This window comes from Kryptolebias marmoratus, linkage group LG19 (genome assembly GCF_001649575.2).
Source record: "Kryptolebias marmoratus isolate JLee-2015 linkage group LG19, ASM164957v2, whole genome shotgun sequence".
Taxonomy (NCBI): domain Eukaryota; kingdom Metazoa; phylum Chordata; class Actinopteri; order Cyprinodontiformes; family Rivulidae; genus Kryptolebias; species Kryptolebias marmoratus.
The window spans coordinates 23,427,661-23,437,583 of NC_051448.1; the positions used below are offsets into that span (position 1 = coordinate 23,427,661).

Genomic DNA, 9,923 nt, shown 5'->3' on the forward strand with positions numbered 1-9,923 from the left:
CTTGCTTTTCCCCAGCTCACCTGAGTAGTGTTCAGGAGTGGGCGTGATGGCATCACGGGACAAAGGAGGCACGGAAGCAGCTGGAGCAGGGGCTGGAATGGGAGCCGGAGCCGGAGCCGGAGCCGGAGCCGGAGCAGGGTTAGCTGGAGGAAGCCTATCCTGTAAGGTCTGGATCTGATTAGCCATTTGATGTAAATACTGAAGCATGGAGGTCTGCTGCTGCAACACAACATTAATTGTAGCATCGTGCTTGCCCAAAAGGACACCCTGATCGGAAAGCGCGGTCCGTAGTTGTGCTGCAGAGTCCGATTGGCCAGATGGTTCTGTCATGATGGGTTTTTACCAGGACTCGAAGGCAAGCAACAACTACGGACACACAACTCAGTTTAACAGATTTATTGAACAGGGAAGGTGCTATGGGCAGGAAAAGGGGAGACGTGATCAGAGGCAGCAGGGAGGAGCCGGGCCAGAGGAAGAGCTGAGGAAAGGTAGGCGGTTAAACAGGGGAGTAAATGGAGAGAATGACGTTGTAACGTGGTGGTGGCTTACGGTTGTGGGGGGCTTCCAGGTGGAGGAGTTCCAGCAGGAGACTGAGGGTGGACAGGCAGCAGCTGGAGGAGCTCAAGGAAGTATCCCAGCACGAGACTTAGAGGAGCAGCGAGAATCGGGTGATCCAGGAGGATATTGTACCGGAATGTGGTCAGAGCAGGTTCTAGAAGGATGAGAGAGGAGTCAGAAATACGATTTACAACGCTTTAGACACAGCAGAGAGTGCTAGAGTGTACCACGGTAGAGGTGGAACCATCTGGCGTCTGGCTCTGGGAAGCTGCTCCTATTTAAGGTCCTTCCTGATTGGTGATGAGCACCAGCTGGATCCCATCAGCCTGCCACCCTGTGGATGAAAAGAAAACCACTCCCCTGCAGAACCCAACACCATCTCTTTCCTGTTTTCTCAAATCCCAGCCAATTGAGGGTATGCTGGAGGTTTCTTCCTGGGAGTCATTCCTGTTTACTGTTGCCTCAGTGTTGCTCAGAATGATGGACTGTGCCAAAGTGAAAATCCAAAAACAACTTTTTAAATGGCTAACAGCTAGTCTGAATGGGATTACGTGAAATACTGCCATTTTAAACAACTTAAGTTTAAAAGATTTTGTAGTGGTTGAAAAAAATGCTACCTTATCACCACTTATTTCATTTTTACTTTTATATTGTAGTCTTTTACACAGAATTCTATGTTTATTTGCAAGAGCAAATAACTGACAGCAACAGTTAGCTGTAGTTGGGGTTCCTTTCAGCAAGAATACCATATTATCTCTGCTAAACTAACCATGTAATTCAAAACTGATGTAGTGTAAAGGTTTATAAATCAATCGAGATAAGAACTAATATCAGATTTTTAGATCAGAGTTATTTAAGGAATGCAGCAATCCAATTTGGTCTTGGTCACACTAGTTATTAGATAATTTGTCCAGTTTCAGTTTTCTGTTTTTTTTTTCTGTTTCTGCAAACTGAAGTTGCTCAGTAAGCTATGTACAACAGGTAAAATATTAAGAGTTTATTCATTTTCCTTAAACTTCTACTTCAAATACTTTGACCTATTAATTTCAGGGAAAAAGAAAAACCTTTTTGGATACCCTCTTTGGTAGCATTATATAATAAAACCTAGTACTTACCTTTTATGAACCAGGTACATACCTGCCTAAACCAATCTGTACCTTTTAATCAAACGGCACAGACCACAGCTATTTTGTTCTTGACATAAGTGCTTGTTAGATTGTTGAAAGTCTAATCATACTCACCTCTCACAGTTATGTCCAGCATAGCCTTGCTGGCACTTGCACCTCAGTGTGGTAGCTGTTTTGTGACAATGCACTGCAAAGCTGGTCGAACACACACAGAAAAGTAAGTCAGAGATTACACACTGCTGGCCAACAGTCAGCAACAATCTTGCTTACTTATTGGAGTGAATAGAGATGGGGCAGGAGCAGGGTCTGCAGACATGTCGCCCATCCTGACTGGGAGTCAGAATGTAGCCGTCTTCACACATTTCACAGAAATCACCTGTGCTGTGGTCCCTGCAGTTCTGAAAGGGGGCATATGATGGTCAAGGCACAGTTTGTTTACTTAGATGTTTAATCAAATATCTTGCTAAAAAACTTACTATGCAAACACCAGTGATGTCTTCACAGTAGTCAGCATGTCCCTTGCAGTTACATGGTAAACAAATGCTTTGGGCACTTAGGAAAGAACCCTTTCCACACACCTGTGGAGGAAAGAGAAACATAACATATCGGTAAGTAAAGTAAAAAAAAATGGGTGGGAAACAAGTGTAGAGTCATACCACAGCAGTTTGGCATCTGGAACCAAATAGACTGTACTTAACGGACCTCCACTGTGTATAGTTTCCGTTACTTTTGACTGTTGCAGTGAAGATCTTATCATTATCACATGCAGATGGTAATGTCATTGCCTACGAGTATGTGAGTGGGCGTTTATGTTTTCTCTATGTCTAGCTAAATTTCTCATGAACCACTGAATGGGTTTTATTGAAACCCTCATAAAGTAATAACTGGATGTACAGCTGATTAATTTTAGAGTCAACCTTAATCAAGATGGCTGTGACAGCTAAAACACCCTAGCAAATACAAAGATGGCTATAAAGATTATTGGACAGATAATGAGCTAAAATTTGATGTGGTAGTAGCTAAGAGTAATCTCAAATACATACTGTACTTTGAATGTGAACAGATTGCACAAGATCTTTGTTAAAAACTTTGGCATGCAACCCATTGTGCAAAAGGAATGCTTGTTTTTAATTTTATAAAGCAACTAACTCTTTCAAAAATCACCTGCTCATCTCACAACTTTGAATATATTTTCCATCAACTGTACCATTTTTTTTTTGTCTGTGTCACATGGTTCGGCTCTGCAACATTTAAGTAACATTATTATCCACCTCTGACATCCTCCTTATTTTGGTTTTATTTAAAATGATGATTTTTAATTATTGCAGTGATTTTTTTTTCATATAGGTAAAAGTTAACAAGAAAAGCAAATTCGTATTTTACAAACTAATAAGATGATTTGATAAATCAGTTTAATTGGAAGAACATGTCACATAAAAGTACCAATAAAGTTACTTGCCCTATTTTTGCCAATGCTGTTTGATCAGAACCAAACAGGAAAGGTGAAGAAATAAAACCAGTTGTCCTAAAAAGTACAACAGTGACAGAAATTACAATATAAACTGTAGGTGTTTTTTTTTAAACAGGAACACCAGGTATAGCTGTAACACTTGAATAGTTGTAACACCATCAATTTTACAAATCAGTGACAAGTCATGTGATCATTTTATTGTTCTTCCACTTCTCCACAATACTGTATGGTGGTAGTGCAGTCATTTCCAGGATCTTTGGTGGAAAAACAAATTTTAAGAAACTTTTGTTTTAAACTAAAACTATATATCATTTTGTGCTTCTACTACTGCAGATAAAGCTGGCATATATTAGGTTAAAGTCCAGTTTTTCTAGTAAAATTTGGTGCACTTCTTTTTTTTTTGATAATTTTGACGCTAGCTAGCTAAACAGTGATTGACAGGGGTGGGGTAGGTTGGGACATTTTTTTTCAAAGTGCTACAACTATCTCCTTACACACAACTCAGATATCAGCCATTAACCACATTCCTTAAAAATATTCTTTACATGTTTGATTGTATAAAACAGGTATAAAAAATGCATACTTTATTGCTGTTCTTTTAGCTTATTTAAATAAACATGTTGTTGGAGCATGCTGTAGCTGTTGTTTTTATGTCTTTGGTTTGAGAGTAACAAACAACAAAGGTTGTAATAAAGAGCCACTTTGCGTTTTACATCATTTCCCAAACTCTGTCACATTTTTGGAGAAATTTCAATGACTGTACTTTATAGTAAATAAATGTGTGAATGTTACATCAATGTTTGAAGACCGTAGCGCTAAAATGGAGTAAGTTGTAGGCACTGAAGCAAAAGTATTACAATCATAACTGATTTTCTATACTGGTTTTCTGTCTTCATTGTTCTAAATGCTTTAAAGTTTTTTTTAACTTTACATTGTGAGTCGTGAGGAAGTGAGTCTGAACTGCAGCTTCCGTTCTTTTACAGAATGTCACATCTAGCCCTACATCCTGTAACATGGACCCTCTCCGGGCTTTTCTCAGGAGTGTTGGAACTCTCTATCTTTTACCCACATGGACATGTCGTTTGAGCATCTTTGAACTTCTGAGGCAGCACCACTTAGAAAGGCAGACAGCAGCACTTTGTAAACAGGGGTCTGCAGGTACTCTGGAGTCTGACCTTGCTACTTCTCTCGGTCAGTCGAACACTGATGCTGCACAACCAGAACTACCAGAGAATGGAACATTCCACAGACTTACAGTATGTGCTTGCTTGTGATTCATGCTCGAATTAGTTCACAGATGGACTCTGAGACAAAAACATGCTTCATATTAACAGCAGCTCTGACTTGCCCTGCAGACCCATTTCCTGTCGGTTACCCTGACCAGAACAAAGTGTGGTAACAGAGCCTTATTCCATTACCATACAAGCACTCAGTATGCCAATATTGCATGTAAGGGCATCCTAGGCAAATAACGATGACAAGACGAATTGTAATTGTGATTTAGATGAGAGTAAAACTTTGTCTCCGTCTTAGAAAACCATCTGTGAAAAAAATAAACTATTAAGCTGTTCAGTGGGTATCTGATAGGTTGAGCAGCTGCAGGGCATATACACTAGGGAGAGTGAGATGGGTGTGCATGTGTGTTTGTGAAACAAATGATGCAGTCTTCATTAACCCTCCTGAAGCCCTCCAGAGAGAGAAAGACAAAGAAAGGTAGAGAAGCCCTTGTAACTTTACGTCAATTTGACCCAAAGGACACAGGAGTGTTAAAATAAGGAAATTCATCTTTTTACAAGCCAGCTGAAAAGCTCATGGAGTAATACTTTTCAAGTTGTATTGACTTTGTTTAAAGAATAAATAAATTAAAGGCCTAGCATTCCTTGAAGGAACACAAATCATCCACCGCCTTTCAGACTGAAGTTTTAGACTAAGATCATCTTATGTTGAGAAATGATAGCATTGTAGCTATGCAATATTGAAAGATATCATGCTTAAACTATGTTTTGGGGATGATCTTCAGCTTCTAACTTATCAAACTTTATCTCAATTCCTGTAAAATTGGCTGAGTTGTAGTAATGTTTGTGTTGCCTAATAATGTTGTGACAGCCATCTTGAATTGAATTGACTCCAAAACTTAATCAGTTTTAGATTAACATTTAATAGCTACTTTTTCAGTTTGTTTAAATTTTATCCAGTGGTTTATGAGATGGTTCGTTAGGATACAGACACACAAACACACACAGACATGTCTGTCTTTACCTTTTGCCAGTAGGCAATAATTACAGTGTTGATAAGCACAGGGAAAAACTTTGGTGAAGAAATGTTGAAGTTTTCCTTTTTCTGTAATTACTTTTTTTAATGGGTCTCTTTACTGCCCTTCGATGGAATGGTGACCTGTCCCAAGTGTACCCCATCTCCTGCCCTCTGACTGCTGGCATAGCTTCCAAATCTTCACTTTCTTCTATATGCCAATTTTGGATGCAATTAAACAAGCATTTTCTTCTCATGTTCATTCTATAAATCAGGCCATTTCAATTTCTACACATTGCAAGATCTGCACAAATCCTTCAGAGGGGAACAAACCCAGTGCTCTCGTCAGAAAAATGCAGCAGAGAAAATGTCATCATTTTAAGAATATATATTTGCAGACTGAAAACATTTGTGTTTGACATCAAAAGATGAATATTTTATCCAGATGTAAACACCTGGAAATAAAACTTGAAATGTTGCTCTCTTGCCTCATATTCATCATTTGATGTTAAACACAAATGATTTTTTCAGTCTACAGCAAAAGGAAAGGGGTCTCACTGTTCAAATATTTTGACAGGGGAGTATATACTCTGAGTGCTAGCACATCTTGCAAGATTTCACAACATCACACAAGATTGCGCACAACATCTTTTACAAGGTTTGACCAAAATGTCTACAACTTTGTCCTTTTTCATTGTAACTTGATTCGAGTTTAAAATCTTAGTATGAAAGACAGCAGGTGATATGCATTGCTTCAAGAAATGCTAGCCTTTAATTTAACAAAGCTGTTTTTGTTTTGTTTTTTAATCTTGTTGCTACCCCATGAAGATGACACTTAAATACTAAGTCAACAATTTAGGTCAGTGTTTGGTAACTGCAATAATAAATCTGAAAAAAAGTAACATTTCAGCTATTAGAATAATCTGTAAAACTGAAACAATTAACCTTTTAGTTTTTACCAGCTGAGAGCACACTCTATAATGTGAATAATTTTTCTGATCCTCCCACTGTACGTACTACAGTGAACAAAGATGGCATTCATCATGTACTGTATGTAGCCCCTCTCTTTTCAAATAAAGCTGCCTTTCCAGTGACTCAGTCTCTTTCTGCTTTGGCATTTGAGCGTTTACACTTTTAATTTATGTTTAGACTTTAGTCTTTTAGAATGAACCATATGGCTTTGTCACTTTTCAGAGCTGCTACTGTTTAGAACATAAACAGGATTTGGCTCTACAGACAACAATAACCCCACCACCACCACCACCACGCCCCACCCCCCCAAAAAAATGCTTGTTGTCATGTAGCTCTTGTAGTCTCTTTGTTGATTGTGTGGCCTTTATTCCTGTAAATCTTTATAAAGTTGTTTTACAAAGATAACTATTTTTTTGTAGAAAACTCAGCAAACAAGCAGAAATTCACCAAAAAACTATAGAGAGATTATGAGGATTAAATGGTTAGAGCTTGAAGGTTAAATCTTATTTAAATTTTGTCTCTGAATCAGAGCTCACTGGTGATCTTATTGTGACTATGAAGAGGATCTTTAGGTCCCCCAAACAACCTCAAGAAACAACAGATCCCAGGTCATGAGAATTTCACCCTGCTCTATAAAAAAAGCACAGCTTAGTGCTATGCTTCCTCTCAGGGGACCCTGAGGTAGGAAAAAAGAGGAAGACAGAGAGAGAGAAACAGAAACTGAAGTATTGACTGCCACCTTTCATACCAAACAATTTAAACTAAGATGACAGGGTTGTAGCAATTTGGTCAAACCTTGAAAATAACATTATGCACAGTCTCATGCAATATCACAAGATGCCATTGTCAGTGTTGTTTATGACTTTCAGACTGTCACATCAAATTTTGGCTCATTATCTGCAAAACTGACTGAGCCAGAATAATTTTTATGTTGGCTAATGTTGTTTAGCTGCGGTGGCCAATTTGGGTTTGTCTGACTACAAAGGTTAATCAGTTATAGATGTACATCCAATAATTAATTTCTGAAGGTTTGAATTTTTTGGGCAGCACAGTGGATTAGTGGTTAGCACTGTTGCCGCACAGCGAGAAGATCCTTAGTTCAAGCCCTGGATGGACCTGGGGTCTTTCTGTGTGGAGCTTGTATGTTGTCCTTGAGTTTGCATGGGTTTTCTTAGGGTACTCTGGTTTCCTCCCAGTCTAAAAACATGTATGTTAGGCTGTCGTCAGGCCCAGGTCTCCCTTGAAAATGAGATATGTGATTTCAGTGGGATATACCTGATTTAAAAAAGGATAATAAATAAAAATCTGTTCAGTACTTCATGAAATATCTTGCTAAAAAAGACAGGATTGTCTCCAGGAGTTGATGCCAAAGATGTGCAATGTATGTGTTGGAGATGACTCTCAGCTACTACCACACTAAATTTTAGCTCAATATCTTTAAAGTTTTCTGAGATATAGCTATTTGTGTTTCATAATTTCAGTTGGCTGTAGTGAACATCTGGATTTAGGCTGAGTTAAAAAGTTAATCAGCTGTCGATATGCATCCAATGATTACTTTCTGAAAGTTTGTTTAAAATCAGTCAAATGATTCATGAGATTTTTTGCTGACAGACACTGTTGACTCCAATAGTTAATATCAAAGATTTAAAAATAGATCTTGTGTAATTACTTAGCGCTCAGAGTCTGTATTGGAAATGACTCTCAGCTACTTTCACATCAAATTGTCTTTCTAAAATTAGCTGAGTTAAAGCTGTTTTATGTTTGCTAAGGTCACATAGTTGTGGTGACCATCTAAAATGGGGTTGACTCCAAAAGTTAATCAGTTGTAGATGTATATTCAGTGATTAGAGATTAGAATTACATTGAAATTGGAAACTGGTTTATGAGATATTTTACTTATGCAAACAAACTCAAACACAAGTAAAAACACAACTGTACTTTTGCCCTTGGCAGAGATCACTTAAGATATATGACTCTAGAGTGTTACTAAGTACTGTAGATGTAAAAGGGTTTAAGAGTGACTGACTATAGACTGACATGTTAACTAATTAGTGGGTTCATCCAATGAAGTTAGGCTGAACCAGTGGAACTCTGGCCTTTGAGTTTTCATCCCATTATGACTTATTGTTTTTCTCTCCCTAGACTGTTGCACAAAGACTGGCAGCTGGTTTCCATTATGAAACTGTCAGGGAGGGGCAGTAAACACATGACAGCAGTGGAGACAGTAACTGAAACTTCAGGGTGCCCTTACACAAAAACATACAAAGCATTGACATTATTAAGTTTCAGTGTCTTTACGCATCACATCTAAAACACATATGAAACAGGCACAAAAAAGTAAAAAAACAAACTTAGCAATTGTTAGCATGGATAGCAGAGCAGGCAAAAAGAACCATGAGTGTCTTACTTTCAGTACAGTCTGCTGCTGCTCCCCAAGCCTGGCTGCAGAAGCTGGACAGGCAGATCCTGAGAGGATGTAGAGAAGGCAGAGGCCAGACAGAAATCTTTCAGCCATTTGTGTTTGTCTGGCTACCCCCCCCCCTTTTCAATCTCTGTTTTAGTCAATATCCTCTTGGCGATTCTTCTGGCTCTGCTTCACCCTCTGGCTTCACTGTTCTACACTCCAGACGTCCAGATGCAGTGCTGCCCCTTGTCCTGGTCCTGACTGGGGTCTTACAAAACTAACTTGTATGGACTTCCTCCCTTTCTCTCTCTCTCTCTCTCTCTCTCTCTCTCTCTCTTTCTCTCTCTTCTCTCTCCCTGCCCTGATTCCTCTCCCCTTGTGGGCTTGCCTCTCCCCTGAGCCGGGCCTAAATCACATACAGATGGGAAGCTGAGAGTAAGAGAGAAAGAAAGACAGGCAAGAAAGCAAACGAGCAATGGGATTTCTGTCTCCTGAGCAGGCTCTAGGCAGACACTGCACCCATCCAAACTGCTCACTCCACCCCCAGGCCAACTGGCAGAGTCATATTGAGTGTTAACTCCTCGTCTCCATTTGCAGGACCATGGCACCCTTTTTCACCTTGGGCTGAGCAGGCAAACTCCCTTCCCCCTCTGCCCACCCTGGCTGAGCAGAGGGTCTCGAGCTTCAACACTCACTCTACACTCTGCAGGCAGAAAAGGAACAGCTGTTCCCTTATCCTGGCCTAGCTTCACTTCACAGCTCCAGACATGAGCTTTCTGTTTGTTTACAGAGGTTGGGAGCATCAAAAGCTGCTGAATTTACAGGGACTCTGTGAGACTATTACACAGGAAGAGCTTCCAGTTAAGAGGAGGCCATTGACAGCATCTAAAAACAGAATTTCTTTAAGATGCACCAAAGAAAAAGCAAAGTAAAAGCTATTTCTTCATGTGCTGAATCTAAAGGCTTCACATGGCTACAAGTGAATCCAAGTTAGGCAGTCACCCTGAAAGGCCATGTGGAGGTTCTGTGTCTCATGTGATGGCAGGGTGCCCAGTTAAGTGTGTTATAGAAGAAAACAATGCAGGTACAAAGCAATGCTGATGCTTCAGACATCAGCAAAAGACATATTATTATGGTACGC

General features: G+C 39.6%; 1 protein-coding gene across 3 annotated transcripts; it reads right to left on the minus strand.

Annotated features, from left to right (window-relative positions):
• Positions 1-11: 11 nt before the first annotated feature.
• LOC108249468 (laminin subunit alpha-4-like) lies at positions 12-9,341 on the minus strand. Of its 3 annotated transcripts, none has more exons than XR_001809211.3 (6): positions 8,786-9,341; positions 2,162-2,263; positions 1,956-2,083; positions 786-1,880; positions 550-712; positions 12-92 (listed from the first exon to the last, which is right to left on the minus strand). XR_001809211.3 is itself a non-coding variant. In XM_025002157.2 (6 exons), the coding sequence occupies exons 1-5, from the start codon at positions 8,891-8,893 to the stop codon at positions 880-882; spliced, it is 432 nt and encodes a 143-aa protein (XP_024857925.1). In that variant the 5' UTR covers positions 8,894-9,260; the 3' UTR covers positions 109-712; positions 786-879. The 3 variants fall into 3 exon arrangements, 1 of the variants encoding a protein (XP_024857925.1); XR_001809212.3 differs by lacking the exon at positions 12-92 and adding an exon at positions 109-478; XM_025002157.2 differs by lacking the exon at positions 12-92 and having other exon boundaries at positions 109-712; positions 786-892; positions 1,800-1,880; positions 8,786-9,260.
• Positions 9,342-9,923: the final 582 nt, after the last annotated feature.

What these genes read in the sequence shown, in the direction of transcription:
- LOC108249468 (XM_025002157.2), bottom strand. Translation starts at nt 8,893, where the DNA reads ATGGCTGAAAGATTTCTGTCTGGCCTCTGCCTTCTCTACATCCTCTCA. An exon ending in AGCAGCAGACTGTACTGAAA is followed by an intron (nt 2,264 to 8,785) that starts GTAAGACACTCA and finishes TTTCCTCCACAG; the next exon opens with GTGTGTGGAAAGGGTTCTTT. An exon ending in ATCTCTATTCACTCCAATAA is followed by an intron (nt 1,881 to 1,955) that starts GTAAGCAAGATT and finishes GTGTTCGACCAG; the next exon opens with CTTTGCAGTGCATTGTCACA.